The sequence below is a fragment of the Anomaloglossus baeobatrachus genome, chromosome 1 (assembly GCF_048569485.1).
Source record: "Anomaloglossus baeobatrachus isolate aAnoBae1 chromosome 1, aAnoBae1.hap1, whole genome shotgun sequence".
Taxonomy (NCBI): domain Eukaryota; kingdom Metazoa; phylum Chordata; class Amphibia; order Anura; family Aromobatidae; genus Anomaloglossus; species Anomaloglossus baeobatrachus.
This window is the reverse complement of record NC_134353.1, coordinates 197295525-197314185: the sequence shown is the minus strand read 5'-3', so window position 1 is coordinate 197314185 and position 18661 is coordinate 197295525. Positions and strand designations below refer to the sequence as shown.

The window sequence follows — 18661 nt, the reverse complement described above, 5'->3', positions numbered from 1 at the left end:
AAGTAGACTACCTCTGTAAAATGGTTGACTAGCTCCAAAGACCCAAATGCTTTGATCATTCCAAAACGAAAGGACAAAATTACAGAGGGAGATAAGTAACCCAGAAGACAGTCAGGGTGTTGGTAACAGTAGCTGAGGATTGCCAGACATGGATACGAACAAAGGGATCCTGAAGCGCACCTAGATGCCATCAAGACAAAGTCAGAGAAGCACCGCCGAAAACAAATATGGACTGACTCTGGGCATGTGAACTTATGAAAAAAACACTGGCACACATTGTACAGTTCATGACCAGATACCTAACTCCAAGACCAGATGGGATAAGATTCCACCTTGGTGAATGATGAATGTAGCGGCGTTGTCGATTAGAAGCCAAGGGCAGCTTGACAGAGGAATCTACCAAACCAGTAGAGGCAATGACCGGCTATGAGCCTTAGAAGAGAAAGAAGGCTTATCGAGCCTATTAGGAATCTTGAACAGTTGCTACAAGAATAGTTTCCCAACTGAGGACACTGGAGTCCATCATCACAATCTTTCAATAGTTTGGAGGGTCTGTTGTGAAGAAAGAGAGAGGAACACCGCCATCAGGCCAAAACTAAGAGACTGGTGAGGGGTCTGTTATATGAAGGGAATCACTTGGCAGAAGTGGAACATGGAGCAGAACAACAGAGTGATCGAATTTAGAAGAGGAGAGAATTCTTCTAAAGGGAAAAGAACTCTTACATGTGTGAATCAAAACAGAGTGCTCTAGAAGACTACACACTGGGTCAGGATAGAAGACTACTTTAACTTTGTGAGAATCTCAAATAAGAACTGTGCTCTGAAGGACGAGTAGATTCTCGCAGCCAACTGAAGAGAAAAGAATTGAAACTTCCGTGAACAGGATAGGGAAGACAAAATCCCTCTTTGATGGCTATGCTGCTAACATGAACCTCCTTGTTTTTTCTTTTCTTGGCATATTAAGATTTTAGTTAAGAGGTGTATGTCCTCTGTACATACTAACAGTGCCAAGAAAAAAGGGGGGCGTTTCAACGAGAGAAATAGTGACCCTAAGTGACAGAGCCTACCCAATCCCAGAGAAGGTGTCCCTGCAGCTGCAAATGAAGATTCTGCTGGTATACAGAGCTACAGATTCTGAAACGCCAATCCATACTGAATAGGAAATCAAAGGCTCATAATGGCGCCGAAGGGAAGAGAGGCAGGAACAGGAAAGTGCAGCCGCTTGGTAGAGAAGGGCTGAGAGAAACAACCAGCTTAATAAGATGAGAAGTAGTGGGTGGTGCCAGGAAAAAAAGGAAGCACAAGAAGCCCGCGTGCGAGTGATTGGCCAACCTGCGGCTGGGGGCATGGTCTGGGCCGACAAAGGAGTGAAAAGGAGGAGGTGTGGCCTATGGGAGCAATAGGCTACGCGGGTTGAGGCCTGAAACTGCGATCTGGCAACAGAGGGTGGTCGGGGGGTAAGAGTAGGATGACAACTATAGGAGAGAGGGCAGAGCTATCACGGAATGAAGACATGGATGCTCCTATTACAATAGCCACGGGAGGTGTCATGAACCAGGCCGGCTTTTCCCTGCTGCTGGTTACACCCAGCTCTGGCCTGGTCATATTATGGGTTAACTTCCCTTACCTCGCTCTGGATCCCAGGATGCTATATATTGCCTCTCTACCTATGGCTCAGTGCCAGTGATCTTTCTGCCTTGCAGCGTGTATACTGTCTCTGTTGAGTGTTCCTGATCTGTTCTGCCTCCCTGCTACTGTGTCCTGGCTTTGACCCTCCCCCGTTTGTCTGCCTGTCCCAACCACTGATTTCCCTCTCCTGTCTGTTGTTTGTGTTTCCCTCTGCATACCTGATCTCCCGGATTCTGACTCGGTTCTGCTTTCTGACTTTGATATTGATCTTCCCTTTGCAGTGACTCGACTTTTCTGTCTAGACCCTGACTGTTTGACTACTCTTTTGCCCCCTGGTGATTCGCCTGTTAACATTGCTGAAGTTACTCTGCTATACTTCAGCTGCATTTCCGTTACAGTGTTTCTTTGTCTCTCCTTCACTATTCTACTGCCACCTAGTGGGGATTACGCTGTACTGCGTCTTACTTGCCTTTACAAAACCAATAGAAAAGGTAGCCAAGGTAGCCAAGGACAATACAATAATAAAATATTGAATTTTTATTAAAGATAATGGTAAAAACGTAAAAAATGTCTACTTCGTGCCTGGTCACGTGACCGGCTGAGATCATGTGGTTTTCATGTGTTTTCGGCCGCTTGCGTCACCATAAATACAGGTGACAGGTAATCTACCCCTATGATGGTATTTCCTTGGTATTTCTCCTTGGCTTTTCCTGCCTGTGTTTATGCCTTTTAGTGATATGCAAACAGTTAATTATATCATATGATCTGCCTGTAGATCACATTCATCTAAATGACTGCTATACCCATGATGGGGACAGAAATTTAGAATGTAACATATACCTTTATCCCTATGTAATCTATTGATTTTCTGTTTGCAAACCCATTTGCTGAGTCTTGTGGTGCCTCGGCACTTTGTTCATTATTCACCCTTGCATGTACTGTTTTTACCATTATCTTTAATAAAAATTCTATATTTTATTATTGTATTGTCCTTGGCTACCTTTTCTATTGGTTTTGTTCTGGCGTAGTAGCCTGACTCCATTTTGGAGATTACTTATTTATTATTTATTAATTTTCTTTGTTTATTTGTGTATATCTCCTTGTGGCGACACAATTTGGTTTTCTTTCGTCTTACTTGCCTTTGTACAGCGTGAGAGGAGGAATATTAATGTCCAAGATATGGTGCCTGGCTACTCTGGTGACCAAGACGTCTCGGAAAAAGGGGGAGACATACCTGTAAGTCCCTGGAGATTAACCGGCTCCACTTCACAAGCACAGTGGATGGCCATCAAGAACCTCTGAAAGTGAGTTCCTGAGATTGTGCACCATCTTTGCTCCAGGCATCATGGTGGCCGCAGAGGTAATAGCAAGGACCTTCCATCTGGTCACATAAATGCCGTTTATGCGTTAGAGGTTAGGGTCCTGCCATGCAGACCAGAGAGCGTAAGTTTTAATGGGTTTATCACTGTTCTATCAGTCTCTAGGTGGGATAATGGAGTGAGTGATTACACTAGTTTCCCTCACAAGCAGAATCATTAATAAAAAACAAGTCTACGGTAGAAACGTGGCTGCGTGCAGCCAAGTGTCGCCTCCTATGGACACTAAGTTAAAACTGATCAGCTTGGCTCCAGTTGGTGGGTGAATACTACTGAAGAAGAGATAACTTTTTTCTAGTCCAGTGTCTGCCTCTGAGTGGCATCAGCATACACCCGTGGTTTCCTATGTCCCCCTTTGAAGTGAAAGAGAAAAAACGACGGACATGTCTGTATGATTTTTGCAAGAACACAGAGTCCTCAAAAAACACCAACATGTGAACAGCCCCATAGACTATAATACATATGTGCTCTACCTGTAACAATCTCAGATAGTAGACCTATGTGAAAAATGGAAGTCTGAATGAGGCCTAATATGCATCTTAGTGAGTGTCCCTACCACCGCTATCTGTTCCCACAATAGCGAGGCATACCACTGAAAAACAACATTTATAAAGATACCATACTGGCTGCAAATCTGTGCTGAGCAGTCTGATGAGTCTCTGGACAGTGCTCGGCCATTCTCTGTCAGCAAAGGTCTACCCTCTACTCTTGATTTACATAGTTTAGGGACTGTATGGGACATCAACTAAGTCCATCAAAGGCATAAAGGCAGTGACTACAGACAGAGCAGTGGTCCCAAATTTTATCTAGATCAATCAGGAACATTGTAAATGTGGAACTGTTACTGCGCTGCTGGAGATACGACACACATCCAGGAGAGGTATAATGCAAGGTGGTTTAATTCAAAGCGTTTAATCATTTTTTATAGTTTTACACACCCAATAGTGCCAATCAGCCTTGTTTTTGATCACAGTTTTTCAAGTTATTTTCACAGCACAATCTGTAAGGTTTACCCACCTCAGATTATGCTTCACTGATCATCGGTGGGTTCGAGTCCTCCTTGGTGTTTTCAGACAAATAATGTTTTAGTTTCCCATTATTTCTTTGTTTTGTTATTCCCTTTTTTGTAGTTTTTTCAGGCTTTCTTTATGCGTCTTTGCTTCTTAAATTATATTGAAAAATGTATTTTTATTTGTATCAGACAATGTACATCTTAAGCGCCTCCTTTAACTCTTTGAACTCTGGCTCTCTGTCATGTGTTTATTTTAGCGCTTTTTTTAATTACCAGCAGCTATTTATAGACTGCACTACTGTTGTTGTCTGTCATACTGGTGGATTTTCTGATGAAGACGTGGGTTAGGCTGAGGCCACACGGGGATTTGTGTGAGTCCTCACATGACACTCGGCTCACGCTCGCAGCACAGCGGGAGCCTAGTGTCATGCGAGTGTCATGCGACTGTGGTCCGATCATGTGATCGCACCACAGTTGCAGAGGGGAGGGCCAGCGCTGCGGAGGAGAGGGCCGGCACTGCGGGAGGAAGGGCCAGAGCTGTGGAGGGAAGGGCCAGTGCTGTGGAGGAGAGGGAGGGATTTATCTCCTCCCTTGCCGGATGATGCGAGAATCTGACTGCACTCGCATTACACCACTGTAATGTGAGTGCAATGCGATGTTTCTTTTGCCCCATAGACTTGAATGGGTGTGAGTGAAACAGGGTCGCATTGCACCAGCAGCATGCTGTGATTGTTTTCTTGGACCGATTAGGACTGAGAAAAAAAAAAAAAAAAATCGCTCATGGGAGCTGCCCCAAAGAGTAATACAGCTGCTTCGAGTGATTTTTATCGCATTCCATTCGCTCCGTATTACTCGCCGTGTGTGCTGACCCTTACACTTCGAATCGCGTTGAATTAAACCACCTTGCATTATACCTCTCCTGGATATGTGTCGTATCTCCAGCAGTGCAGTAACAGATCCACATTTACGGTGTTCCCGAGTGATCTTTGGCTTCTTCAGCACGTGGCTCTGCAGCAGCTGGTTACAGACTTTACTTCTGGTTGTGTGATACACAACCCAATAAGGTGAGCAGATTCCCTTATTACTTTTATTCCTTGTTACTAAGTAAGACCCTATTGCGCTCTTTTGCCTTCAGCTTTTTACACAAGTTTAATCTAGAGACACCCATCAGAAAGCGCAGTAGTGGGACCTATATAAAACTCATTTAACACAGTATGACATAATATTGTGGATATATAAAAGCGATGTAGGGACAAGTATTAAGAATCATGTATGGTGGTGGCAGCAATATATGAAGGGAAAATCTGCTGACAGGTTCCGTTTTATTAGCAGTAATGAAAAAAGACACTGAGAGCCTACTGCTGATATAATTATAATTGTTCAATATTTAGCAGTAAAGAGTCCTGTTGTGAGCATGTAATATTCCAACATAGCAGGTGTAGGTAGAAACATGCATTACTACGACGGTCATTTCGTCATGCATACCTTTTATTATCTCTTCTTCCTTAGACATTGTTTTGTTATTTTTCTCAGCTGCTATTGACAGAGGCTTTGATCTCGATGTCGGTGTTGGTGGACCGGGCTGCCAATGTCCCTATCAGATCACAGATTACAAAATTAATTTCCAAAGTTTGCAGCAATAGAGAGAACAGTGTTAAAAAGTGCTAGAATTGTGCCTCTCCCTCCCGTACATCCCCAAAGTGAGCTGAGGAATGAGATAATACATGTGCCGTTCCTCTCGTGGCCCTTCACCTCTAACCTTCCCCAGCACATCTTTGATCAAAAGGGCAAAGCGACGGCCGATATCTCTCCAGGTATCATCTTCCATACCTTTGTTGTGCCAGTACCTTGATCTCTCTCCTATAATCCTTACATTTTGTAACCAGTCCTTCTTATGTCTCCCCTCTTCTCTGACATTAAGGCCCCTTTACACACTGCAACATCGCTAGCGATATCGCTGTAACGTCACCAGTTTTGTGACGTATTAGCGACCTCCCCAGCGACATTGCAGTGTGTGACACGTATCAGCGACCTGGCCCCCTCTGTGAGGTCGCTGATCACTACAAATCGTTCAGGGATATTTTTTGGTCCTTTGTTTCCCGCTGCGCAGCATGTATCGGTGTGTTTGACACCGTTACAATAACATCGTTAGCGACTTAGCACCCAGCCCGTAGGCGGGTCGCTGTTGCGTTCTGATTGGGCGGCTTTCACTGAAAAGAAGGCAACTTAGCGCTTCCTTCCTTTCTTTCAAAGCTACCTGGTTCATGAGCGTGCTGGTTTGCAGATCAATAGAAAGTTCTCCAGTCTGCAATACTAGAAAGCCAATATATATTACAGTAAGCATCATTTGGGCGTATCAAATTCTGTTTTTTCAGCGATCATATTCTGATCTTTGTAGCGATCACATTCTGATTTTCTTTTTAGCGTTTCCATTTTTATTCTATGACATGTGCAATCATAAGTCGCCAATAAGAACGCACTAGCGATCACCAATCGGAGCTGAGAGGGGCGTGTAAAAAGGACACCTAGGTGGCTTCAGCGCCAAACACCACGCCCCTAACATAGGTGTGAGTAGTCAAATTGCTGCTGTGTGACACGTCCCCAACGACCAGCGAGGTCGTTCTGCAGGTCCGTATTGCTGCTGCGTCGTTGGCCAGATCTGCCTGTTTGACAGCTCACCAGCGACTGTTTAGAGACTTTAGGGAGGTCACTATTATGTCACAAAACCGGTGACATTACAGCGATATCGCTAGTGATGTTGCAGTGTGTAAAGGAGCCTATATGCTATTTATCCCTTCCCATCAGACCTGGGTGAAGATAGGGGTCAATAAGCCAATGCTGTTTTTTCCTTAGTGTCACCAGATCACTCTTGGATTACAAGATTACAAGATATTAGCATACCATAAGTAAAAATATGTTAATTCATTCATCTTAGCATTTACTAGTGTCTACCTCCTGAGGTCTTGTGATGGCATCTCCTGTTAGTTACATTAGATAAAGCAGCATGTCATGCCATTAGCAATCACACTGGAATAATAGTGAGGCATTATCAAATGTGACAAGGTAAAAAAAGCCACATTATCATAATCGTATTACATGAAGACATTATAGAATGTTTGTGTGCTCACAGAGTGGATATGAAAAGCTATACACCTCTGTAAAAATGGCAGGTTTTTGTCATGTAGAAAAATTATTCCAAGAAGAGTCATTTCCAAATTTTTTACACCTTTAATCCTTTCACCCCTGAGCCCATTTTCACCTTCCTGACCGGGCAATTTTTTGCAATTCTTACCAGTGTGACTTTGACAAGTGATAACTCTGGAAGGCTTCAACGGATCCCAGTTAATCTGAGACTGTTTTTTCGTTTCAGATTGTACTTCATGATACTGGTAAATTTAAGACGATAATTTTATTGTTTATTTGTGAAAATCTTGGAAATTCTGTCAAAAATTTGTTCAAACATTGAATTTTTATGCCCTTAAACTAGAGAGTTACATCACACAAAATAGTTGATAAATAATATTTCCCATATGTTTACTTTACATCAGGACAAATTTTGAATCATTTCATTTTGTTAGGAAGTTAGAAGGGTACAAAATTCATCAGCAATTTCTCATTTTTCCAACAAAATTTACAAAATCATTTTTAAGGGACCACATCACATTTGAAGTGACTTTAAGAGGCTTAGGTGTCAGAAAATACCCAAAAGTGACACCATTTTAAAAACTGCACCCCTCACACTGCTCAAAACCACATCCAAGAAGTTTATTAACCCTTTAGGTGCTTCACATAAACTAAAGCAATGTGGAAGGAAAAAAATAAAAAATTTACTTTTTCCCCCCACACAAATTTTACTTTAGTCCCAAATTTTGCATTTTTACAAGAAAAACAGGAAAATGCACTATAAAATTTGTTGCGCAATTTCTCCCGAGTACGCCGATATGTGGTGGATATCTACTGTTTGGTCGCACGGCAGTGCTCGGAAGGGAAGGAGCATCATTTGACCTTTTTCAACGCAAAATTGTCCCAACTCGTTAGCAGACACTATGTCGTGTTTGGAGAGCCCCTGATGTGCTTAAACAGTAAAGCTCCCCCACAAGTGGCCCTATTTTGGAAACTAGACTCCTGAAGGAATTATTCTACCGTAGATGTTTAAAAAAAAAAACGTGGGGTCCTCCCCAAATTGGATCACTAGCTAAGGTGAAGCTGACAGCTGGGGACTGGTATTCTCAGACTGATGAGGCCCAAGGATATTGGGCCCTCTCTAGCCTAAAAATAGCAGGCTGCAGCCACCACAGAAGTGGTATATCCATTAGATGCGTCAATCATGGCACTTCGCCTTGGCTCGTCCCGTTGCCGCGGTGTGGTGGCAAATGGGTTAATATATGGGGTTGATGGCAGCTGTGAATTTCCAGCTAGCATCAAGCCCTGGTATTATTAATGGGTGGGCGTCTAACAGACACCCCCATTACTAATCCAGTATTTGTAAATGTTAAAAAATACAACAAAACTTTTTTATTTATAATAAACCCCTCTCCCGACACTAGCCCACATTCACTAATTTTTCGGAAAAAAAATCCTTTCAGGTCCATCGTAATCCCTAAGGAGGTCCCATGACGTTTCCTCAAAGTGAATGTGAAAGACATAAAAAGAGAAACATTACTTACAGAAAAAAGACAAAAAACATCCTAATTCACCAATTTATTGCCCTTTATAACATTAATCTAGGTCCACCGTAATCCATAGGAAGGTGCCACGACGTCCGCAGACTCCAGCCTATGAAGGACGCTGCCAGCTCTCACACTGTGCTGTGTGAGAACCACAGCTGTGAACTGCCCTGAGCTTCTGAGGTAGGTCACAACATGTGGCTCAAACAGTAGTGTGTTATACACCAAGAGCAGTGACAAGCGGTGACGCCTTGAGTTCATCACAGGACAGTGCCAGCGACGGTTTTCACACAAAGTAACGCGGGAGCCGAGGGCACTGACCTGCGGAGAATATAGCTTATCACACAAATTTTCTTCTTTCTCTGCCAGAATTGATCAGTCATTTAAAAAAAAAAAAAAAAAAGCTAATCCACATTCTGTCTCCTCCACAGTTGATTTAAGGCCAAGTTAATCACATAGAGAGGTAAATCAGTATAGTTAAAGGGAACCTGTCCCCAGGTTTTTCTCTTATGAGCTGTGGCCAGAATGCTGTAGATAAGAGCGCAAGCCGCTCTGTATAACATAAAAAAATACCTTTATAATACTCACCTAGAGGGCGGTCCTGTCCGATGAGTGTTACTGCTCTCGGTCCGGCATCTCCTCCGACTTGTGCCTTCGCCGTTGTCCTGACGAGCCCCATGTGCATGACACGACCTGCATCATTTACAGAGAGGCCTCCATTGTGCTCCTGCGCATGCAAACTTTGATCTACCCAGCTGAGGGCAGAGCAAACTACTGTACTGCACAGGCGTGAGAAAAGGTCAAAGATCACCCGTGCATGCGCACTACTGTACTTTGATCTGCTCTCAGCCGGGGCATGCACAGGATCACAATGAAGGACTCTCTATGAATGACGCCGGACACGTAATGCACACGGGGCTGGGCAGGAGGACAGCAGGTGTAACTGCGCTGCTTTTGCTGCAATCTTACTCAGGTCACATGACCCTCTGCATTGCGTTCCTCTGGAGAAGAAGGGGAAGGAGGTACTAAATACAAATAGATGGTTATGTGACCTGACGTAGATTGCCGCACACAAGCAGTGCCAAGTTAAGGAATGTATATTACATAATGACAAGTAAAGATCAGTTTAGATACATGGTTGCTAGTCCAAATCCTTTAATCTTGTCCTCAGTTGTCTCTTCACATCACCCTGTGCTTGTCGGTTTAGATGCTTGCAGGATGATGGATCATTCAACTTAAAGAGGACCTGTCACCAGGTCAGAAATGCATAGTTTTAGATCTTATTTTATTTTTTCTGCTTCCTGTAAGACTTGTCACTGGTGTGTCACACTTGACAGACAATCCTGTAGTTTCCACGGCTGTAGAAAGTAGCAGCATTTGGCTACACAAGCTGCTCTCTGACTTTCCCTTTTTCCATGCTTGGGGTTAATCCCATTCCCCTTAGGACCCTACAGATTTCCTCACCGCACTTCCCTTTGTCTCTTTAAATGCCTTCAATCCCCCTTGCTGGTGATATGTTGAATACCCTTAACAAGTCTTCCGTGCAAGTAGTCGGCTTGTATTTATCTGGAGAAACTTTGTTGCTGCAGTTCCTCTTCCTGAGTCATCTGGAGATATTTGTTTACTTTCCCCGTGTGTATTTCCTGTATTTTCGTCAGAGCTTAGTGTAGTTTAATAAGCGTTCATTCCATCCGATGCCTACCTAGGGTCTATTTAAGGGTAAGCCAGGGTCATGTATCCAGCTTGGCACATACGTACGGAACCTATCTAGGATGGTGAGGGAAGCCAGCGGCAGGTTTGGTCAGGGGTCACCATCTCCCTCTTCCCTAGACACAGGGTTCACCTTCCCTTTCGCCATTCGCTTGGTACTTCCCCGTACCTATCATGCCACTACTCTTTTTTTTAAATCTACCAAACAGTTCCAGAGATGTGGGCTGTTTTATTTGGTGTTATTTTTAGTGCTTAGCGGACCCGGACTGTAAAAGTCCGGATCCGCGCGGCTTCAGCGTTATATCTGTGCTGTACCCGGGCGCGGGATTACGGGTGCACGATCCGGATTCAGCAATTAATGAAAATGAAGAAAATCAGAAATAAATTAGCGTTTCACACTTACCGAGACTCTGTGTCATGGCGGCACACTGCTTCCGAGTCACGCTTTCACATCCTGTACTGTCCATCGCATACACACAGCTTTCCGTGTTTTCCCCGCCCACCGGCCGTCCCCTCATCTGTGATTGGTTCCTGGCTGACGCGCCCCCCAGCCTGTGACAGCTCTGCCGTGCAGTCATCACTTATCGCGGCTTAGTAATAGGCTGCAGTCAGAGCGGGCAGCCGTGCTCTATGGCTGCTCGCTCGGACATGTAGCAGAGCTGGATGTGCCTTTGCTGGATCCTGTGTGGATTACGCCGGAGTTGGAGGGCTGTGTTGGGGTAATAAAGTGGTGAAGGAGGAGGCTGCGTTTGTACTTTATTCCAAATAAAGGATTTCTCTGTGTCTTGTTTATTTACTGTAATTTACAGGTTGTGATGCGGGTATCTTACAGACGCCTGTGCAATCACAAACCTATTACCCCGACTGGCACCGCATCACACCATCGAGAAGAGCTGGTAATGTCCCGGGAGTGACACATCTAATAGATGCGGCAATACCGGGCGGCTGCGGGCTGAAATATCAGCCCCAGCCGGCATTACCATGGCTGGGGATGAAAATTAGGGGGGACCGCACGTCAGGTTTTTTAAATATTTATTCATTTAAATAAAAAAAAAAAAAAAAAAAGCCGGAGTCACACTTGCGACGGATACACTGCTTTCCCCGCCCACCGGCTGTTCTGCCGCCTGTGATTGGTTGCAGTCAGCTGACACGCTGACACTCAGGGTGGGGGCGTGTCTAACTGCAACCAATGACACGCGCCGGTGGGCGAGCAAAACAATGAATATTGAATTGTTGGCTCCGGAAGAGAAAAACGTGACCCGAAAGAAGTGTGCCGCCATGACACAGCCTAGGTGAGTATACCGCGCACACTCCTACCCCCCATCCCCTCCACAATAATTTTTAATCTCCGGATTCCGGTCCCCATTGACTTATATGGGCACCGGATTCCGGAGCGGATCGGACTTATTTTTAAGTCTGTCAGTGATCCGCCGGCCCCGGTTTTTTGGATGTTCGATCAGCTCTAGTTATTTTCATGATCTTTACCAGGGGGGCATGGCTCACAAGATTCGTTGGGGGAATGACTTTAGGCTGATCCAAATAATTATCGTATGAGCAACGGCCTGTTGGTAAATACTATAAAAAAGAAGCACTAAATAAAAAAGGACCATATCTCTGGAACCAAATGGTGGATTAAAGAGAAATGGAATATTCCAGGGAGCAATCCCAATAAAATAAGAGTAAAAATTAGTCAGTTGTGAAATGGTGATAATTTGTCCTAAAGTTAGTCACTCGCCAACACTGGGACCTTAAACAATTGTCATCTTGTGCCCATTGTGTCACTAAGCTGATTTCATCTACATAAGCTCCTGGCAAAAACATATTTCCTTCTTTCCTGTTTACCGTCCCACACGTATCACACAAGTACAATGAGAAGTACAACAAACGAGCCAAGTGCTGCACAATACATTGGCACTATATTAATAAAGATATTATTATGTAGCCATGTGTCATCCTTGAGCATATGCCACCAGATCACATGGATGTAATGACAAGGATGATGTGTCACGAAATAAAAAAAAACCCTCCTGTCCCGGAAATAAACTGGCAAAAACAATACCCGTGTGTGATTCATCGTGATCCAAAATACAACGCGCTTTGTTTTCTGCCAATCTCCATAATTGCTTTATTCTGTGCACTCAGATATATATCTCCTGGGATTAGGACACTTGACATTAATATTTCATGCGTCTTTCCTGCAGTTCTTCACAATATCTTTAATGAGTAGGAGAAATCTGATTTCTAATGTTTCTAATTAAATCTACTTTGAAGGACTGGTAATGGCATTTTTACAATCAGATTGTTTTGGGGTTTATAGAAATAGGATGTTTTGTGCACTCGCTGAAAGAAGGACATGTTCAGAGCATGCGGGCCTATCTGAGTCACTTTGTAAGTCCGTGAAGAACGTCTTCTTTGATGTTCAGAACAATTACAGACTTTTCAGCGTAGAATACACCTACTTGAAATGGTAAAAGCTCTGCAGAATGTTGTTACCGTGGTTTATCAGTATGTACAGATGTAGCAAAGGTTATCATGACTCACAATCCACCATTTTCATAACTCATCACAGAAAGTTATTTCACTTAAAGCACCACTCCAGTGTTTTTGTTTTTTTTCATTGCTGGAGAAGCACTTTAAGGCTATGTGCGCACGTTGCGTACAGTCACTGCAGAAATTTCTGCAGCGATCTGAAGAGCACATGTGCGCTTCAAATCGCTGCAGAAAATGTCCGTAGTGAAAAAAAAGCCGATTTCATGCGCTCTGTGTGCAGCTCCTGCCATAGACAGAGCAGGGGCTGCAGGCAAAGCGCACGGAAGAAGTGACATGTCACTTCTTAGAACGCGCGCTTCAGGCAGCAGCCGAAGCGCTGCGCTCTAAGACGCCACATGCGCACGGCTCCTGCATAATCTCCATAGATTATGCAGGGGACGCAGGACGCATGCAGTTACGCTGCGCTACAAAGCGCAGCGTAACTGCATGTAATTACGCAACGTGCGCACATAGCCTAAATCTAAGTCCCCTGTCTTAGGGGTACTTTGCACACTACGACATCGCAAGCCGATTGCTGCGATGCCGAGCGCGATAGTCCCCGCACCCGTCGCAGCTGCGATATCTTGTGATAGCTGCCGTAGCGAAAATTATCACTACGGCAGCTTCACATGCACTTACCTGCCCTGCCCTAGAAGCGGAGGGGCGGAGATGAGTGGGACGTAAATATCCCGCTCACCTCCTTTCTTCCTCATTGCAGCTGGGACGCAGGTAAGGTGATGTTCCTCGCTCCTGCAGCTTCACACACAGCGATGTGTGCTGCCGCAGGAACGAGGAACAACATCGTAACATCGGTCCATCGAAATTATGGAAATGACCGACGCTACACCAATGATACAATTTTGACGCTTTTGCGCTCGTTAATCGTATCAAAAACGATTTACCCACTACGATGTCGACAGCGATGCCGGATGTGCGGCACTTTCGATTTGATCCCACCGACATCGCAGCTGCGATGTCGTAGTGTGCAAAGTGCCCCTTATACTCACCTTTCGGTGTCTTTACTTTTTTTCAGCTTTGGTCTGGTGGCACTGTGCCATGTTGTGACAGTAATTTCTGACTGATCAGAAAGTACATCATAAGCTCTCAATAAAACTGCATTAGGCCCCGTGTGCACACTGAGTTTTTACCTGTGTTTTTGTTGCAGAAATTTTCTGAGAAAATGGTTGTAACCTTTCTGCAGATATTCTCCAGCAAAACCTATGGAAAAAAAATTAGCTGTGCGCACACTGCATTTTTTTCTCAAGAAAATTCTTTCAGTAGATTTTCTTGAGAAAAAGAATGTGCATGTCACTTCTTTTCTGCAGGTAGTTATTTCACTCCATTCACTGTAATGTAATCATGAAATACCGCACGGAATAACGCAGGTAGCAAATTATGTGTGTTTCACTGTGTTATTCCTGCAGTATTTCGCGTTTTTCAGGGAAGTGATGTCATTATGACAGGAAGAGGAAGTTGAGCAGAGAGTAAACACACACACATCACACTCACACATACAGACATATATAATACAAACACAGATCACACACACACACACACACACACACACAGACATATATAATACACACACAGATCACACTCACACATACACAGACATACAGTTAGGTGCAGAAATATTTGGACAGTGACACAATTTTCGCGAGTTGGGCTCTGCATGCCACCACATTGGATTTGAAATGAAACCTCTACAACAGAATTCAAGTGCAGATTGTAACGTTTAATTTGAAGGTTTGAACAAAAATATCTGATAGAAATTGTAGGAATTGCACACATTTCTTTACAAACACTCCACATTTTAGGAGGTCAAAAGTAATTGGACAAATAAACCAAACCCAAACAAAATATTTTTATTTTCAATATTTTGTTGCGAATCCTTTGGAGGCAATCACTGCCTTAAGTCTGGAACCCATGGACATCACCAAACGCTGGGTTTCCTCCTTCTTAATGCTTTGCCAGGCCTTTACAACCACAGCCTTCAGGTCTTGCTTGTTTGTGGGTCTTTCCGTCTTAAGTCTGGATTTGAGCAAGTGAAATGCATGCTCAATTGGGTTAAGATCTGGTGATTGACTTGGCCATTGCAGAATGTTCCACTTTTTTGCACTCATGAACTCCTGGGTAGCTTTGGCTGTATGCTTGGGGTCATTGTCCATCTGTACTATGAAGCGCCGTCCGATCAACTTTGCGGCATTTGGCTGAATCTGGGCTGAAAGTATATCCGGTACACTTCAGAATTCATCCGGCTACTCTTGTGTGCTGTTATGTCATCAATAAACACAAGTGACCCAGTGCCATTGAAAGCCATGCATGCCCATGCCATCACGTTGCCTCCACCATGTTTTACAGAGGATGTGGTGTGCCTTGGATCATGTGCCGTTCCCTTTCTTCTCCAAACTTTTTTCTTCCCATCATTCTGGTACAGGTTGATCTTTGCCTCATCTGTCCATAGAATACTTTTCCAGAACTGAGCTGGCTTCATGAGGTGTTTTTCAGCAAATTTAACTCTGGCCTGTCTACTTTTGGAATTGATGAATGGTTTGCATCTAGATGTGAACCCTTTGTATTTACTTTCATGGAGTCTTCTCTTTACTGTTGACTTAGAGACAGATACACCTACTTCACTGAGAGTGTTCTGGACTTCAGTTGATGTTGTGAACGGGTTCTTCTTCACCAAAGAAAGTATGCGGCGATCATCCACCACTGTTGTCATCCGTGGACGCCCAGGCCTTTTTGAGTTCCCAAGCTCACCAGTCAATTCCTTTTTTCTCAGAATGTACCCGACTGTTGATTTTGCTACTCCAAGCATGTCTGCTATCTCTCTGATGGATTTTTTCTTTTTTTTCAGCCTCAGGATGTTCTGCTTCACCTCAATTGAGAGTTCCTTAGACCGCATGTTGTCTGGTCACAGCAACAGCTTTCAAATGCAAAACCACACACCTGTAATCAACCCCAGACCTTTTAACTACTTCATTGATTACAGGTTAACGAGGGAGACACCTTCAGAGTTAATTGCAGCCCTTAGAGTCCCTTGTCTAATTACTTTTGGTCCCTTGAAAAAGAGGAGGCTATGCATTACAAAGCTATGATTCCTAAACCCTTTCTCCGATTTGGATGTGAAAACTCTCATATTGCAGCTGGGAGTGTGCACTTTCAGCCCATATTATATATATAATTGTATTTCTGAACATGTTTTTGTAAACAGCTAAAATAACAAAACTTGTGTCACTGTCCAAATATTTCTGGACCTAACTGTATATAATACACACACAGATCACACACACACATACACAGACATATATAATACACACACAGATCACACTCACACATACACAGACATATATAATACACACACAGATCACACTCACACATACACAGACATATATAATACACATAGAAATTAAACGTACATATTGAAAATAAAAAACGTAAAAAAAAACCGTGGGCTCCGCCATATTTTTACCGACCATCCAAGGTAAACACACAATGGCGGCCAGGTATTCTCAGGCTGGGGAGGGCGAGGGCCATGGTTAAAGCCTCCCCCCACCCCGCAGCCAAGAATATCAGCCCACCGCTGCCCCAAGAATGTCGCATCCATTATGCGAAAGTCCCGGCGTTTTACCGCCTCTTCCCGATTGCCGTGATGCGGTGGCAATCGGGGTAATAACGAGTTAATGGCAGCACATAGCTGCCACTAAGTAATAGCTTAATCATAGCTGCGTCTATGAGACAGATTCCATGATTAACCTGTAAGTAAAGTGAATAAACACACACACCGAAAATTTTTTTATTTTAAATAAAATATCAAAAAAGCGTCCACTTTCACTACTTTATTAACCCCCCAAACACACAGCTCCGGCGTAATCCACACAGGTCCCGCTTGTATCCAGCCGCGTCTGACACAGTACTCAATGCAGCCTCGTTCAGTGAGCGATGCTGCAGGGGTAACTACAGGTGATTTCTCACGGTCAGTAATGTGAACACATTACGCTCGCAAGAACTGCAGTGTGTCCTCACAGGGACTCTATCTATTGATTGATTGATCTGTCCTCTATCTATCGATTATTTTTCTATCCATTTATCTATCTATTTATCTATCGATTATCTATCCATCAATCTATTCAACTATCCCTTATCTATATATTTATCTGTCTATCTATTTAGTTATCTATCTATATATCTATCTGTCTATCCATCTATCTCTCTATATAGCTATCCATTACCTATTTATTTATCTATATGTCTATCCATCTATTTATCTATCCATTATCTATTTATCTATCTATCCATTATCTATCTATTCATTATCTATCTATTCAACTATCCATCTTTCTATCTATTCAACTATCCATCTTTCTATCTATCTATCCATTATCTATCTATTTATCTATCCATCTTTCTAGCTATCCATTATCTATCTATTCAATTATCCATGTATCTGTCTATCTATTATCTATCCATCCATCTTTCTATCTATCTATCCATTATCTATCTATCGATTATATAGCTACTATCTATATTATTTATGGCTGTTAAAGCATTAAGAAACGCAGGGACCAACCTGCAAAAAAACGCACCAAAAAGCGGTAAAAACGCATGCGTTTTCCGGTGCGTTATTTGTACGTTTTTTAATGCAGGTGCGCTAATCCTTTGCTCAAGAATTTCTTGAGAAAAATCCTTTTTCTAGTGCGCACATAGCCTAAGTACCAGAATGAGACGAGAGTGAGGCTCTTATACAAATGAATGGAGTTGTGAGTTATGACCTCCGGCACACTCCATCATGAAACACTGGAGCTGCGAGCAGATCACAAACTGAAGAAGATTAACCAGACCGGTGCCTATAACAGATGAAGACACCAGAGGGTAAGTATAAGACAGGGGTCAGGGGACCTAGATTTAAAGGAAGCTGCACCAGGTTTATCCCTTATGAGCTTCGGCCACCACCAGTGAGCCCTTATATACAGCTTTCTAGAAGACTGTATATAAGAGCCCAAGCCGCTCTGCATAATGTAATAAACGCCTTTATAATACTCCTCTAGGGGCGGTCCAGTCCGATGTGTGCTGCTGCTCTCGGTCTGGTGCCTCCTCCATCTTGTGCGATTGCCGTCCTCCTGCCCAGCCCCACGTGTGCATGACGCGTCCTGCGTCATTCACACTGAGGCCTCCATTGCGCTCCTGTGAATGCGCATTTTGATCTTCCCACCTAAAGGCAGAGGCAAGTACTGTAGTGCAGATGCGTGGGTGGTCTTTGACCTCTTTTCCCGCCTGTGCATTACAGTACTATGGTCTGCCCTCAGCCGGGCAGACTAAAGTGTGCATGCTGTGAATAACGTAGGACGTGTCATGCACACGGAGCTGGCCAGGAGGACTGTTATGGCACATGATGGACGAGGCACTGGACCGAGACCAGCGACACCCATCAGAGCGGACCCTCCCCTAGGTGAGTATTATAAAGGTGTTTATTATGTTATACAGAGCGACCTAGAATGCTGTATATAAGAGATCACTGGTGGTGGGCGCAGCTCATAAGGGAAAAACTTTGTGACAGGTTCTCTTTAAAGCATCAATCCAGAGTTGGTTGTTGTGCATAAGATGATTAAGATACAAGACAGTGACCGATGTCAGGTTAGGTGTCAAATTAAATATTTTTGGGCCGTCATATCTTAGTTAAGGTAACCTTTACTAGATCTGTACCTGCATAGTTGACATAGCTGACATACAGTACA

General features: G+C 43.6%; 1 protein-coding gene across 1 annotated transcript in view; it reads right to left on the bottom strand.

Annotated features, from left to right (window-relative positions):
* MAP9 (microtubule associated protein 9) overlaps positions 1 to 18661 on the bottom strand; it is a 238614-nt gene that overhangs the window by 139270 nt on the left and 80683 nt on the right. The window contains exon 6 of the mRNA XM_075347644.1: positions 5503 to 5611. Within this exon, the coding sequence (XP_075203759.1) occupies positions 5503 to 5611 (109 nt within the window). The remainder of the gene's footprint in view (positions 1 to 5502; positions 5612 to 18661) is intronic.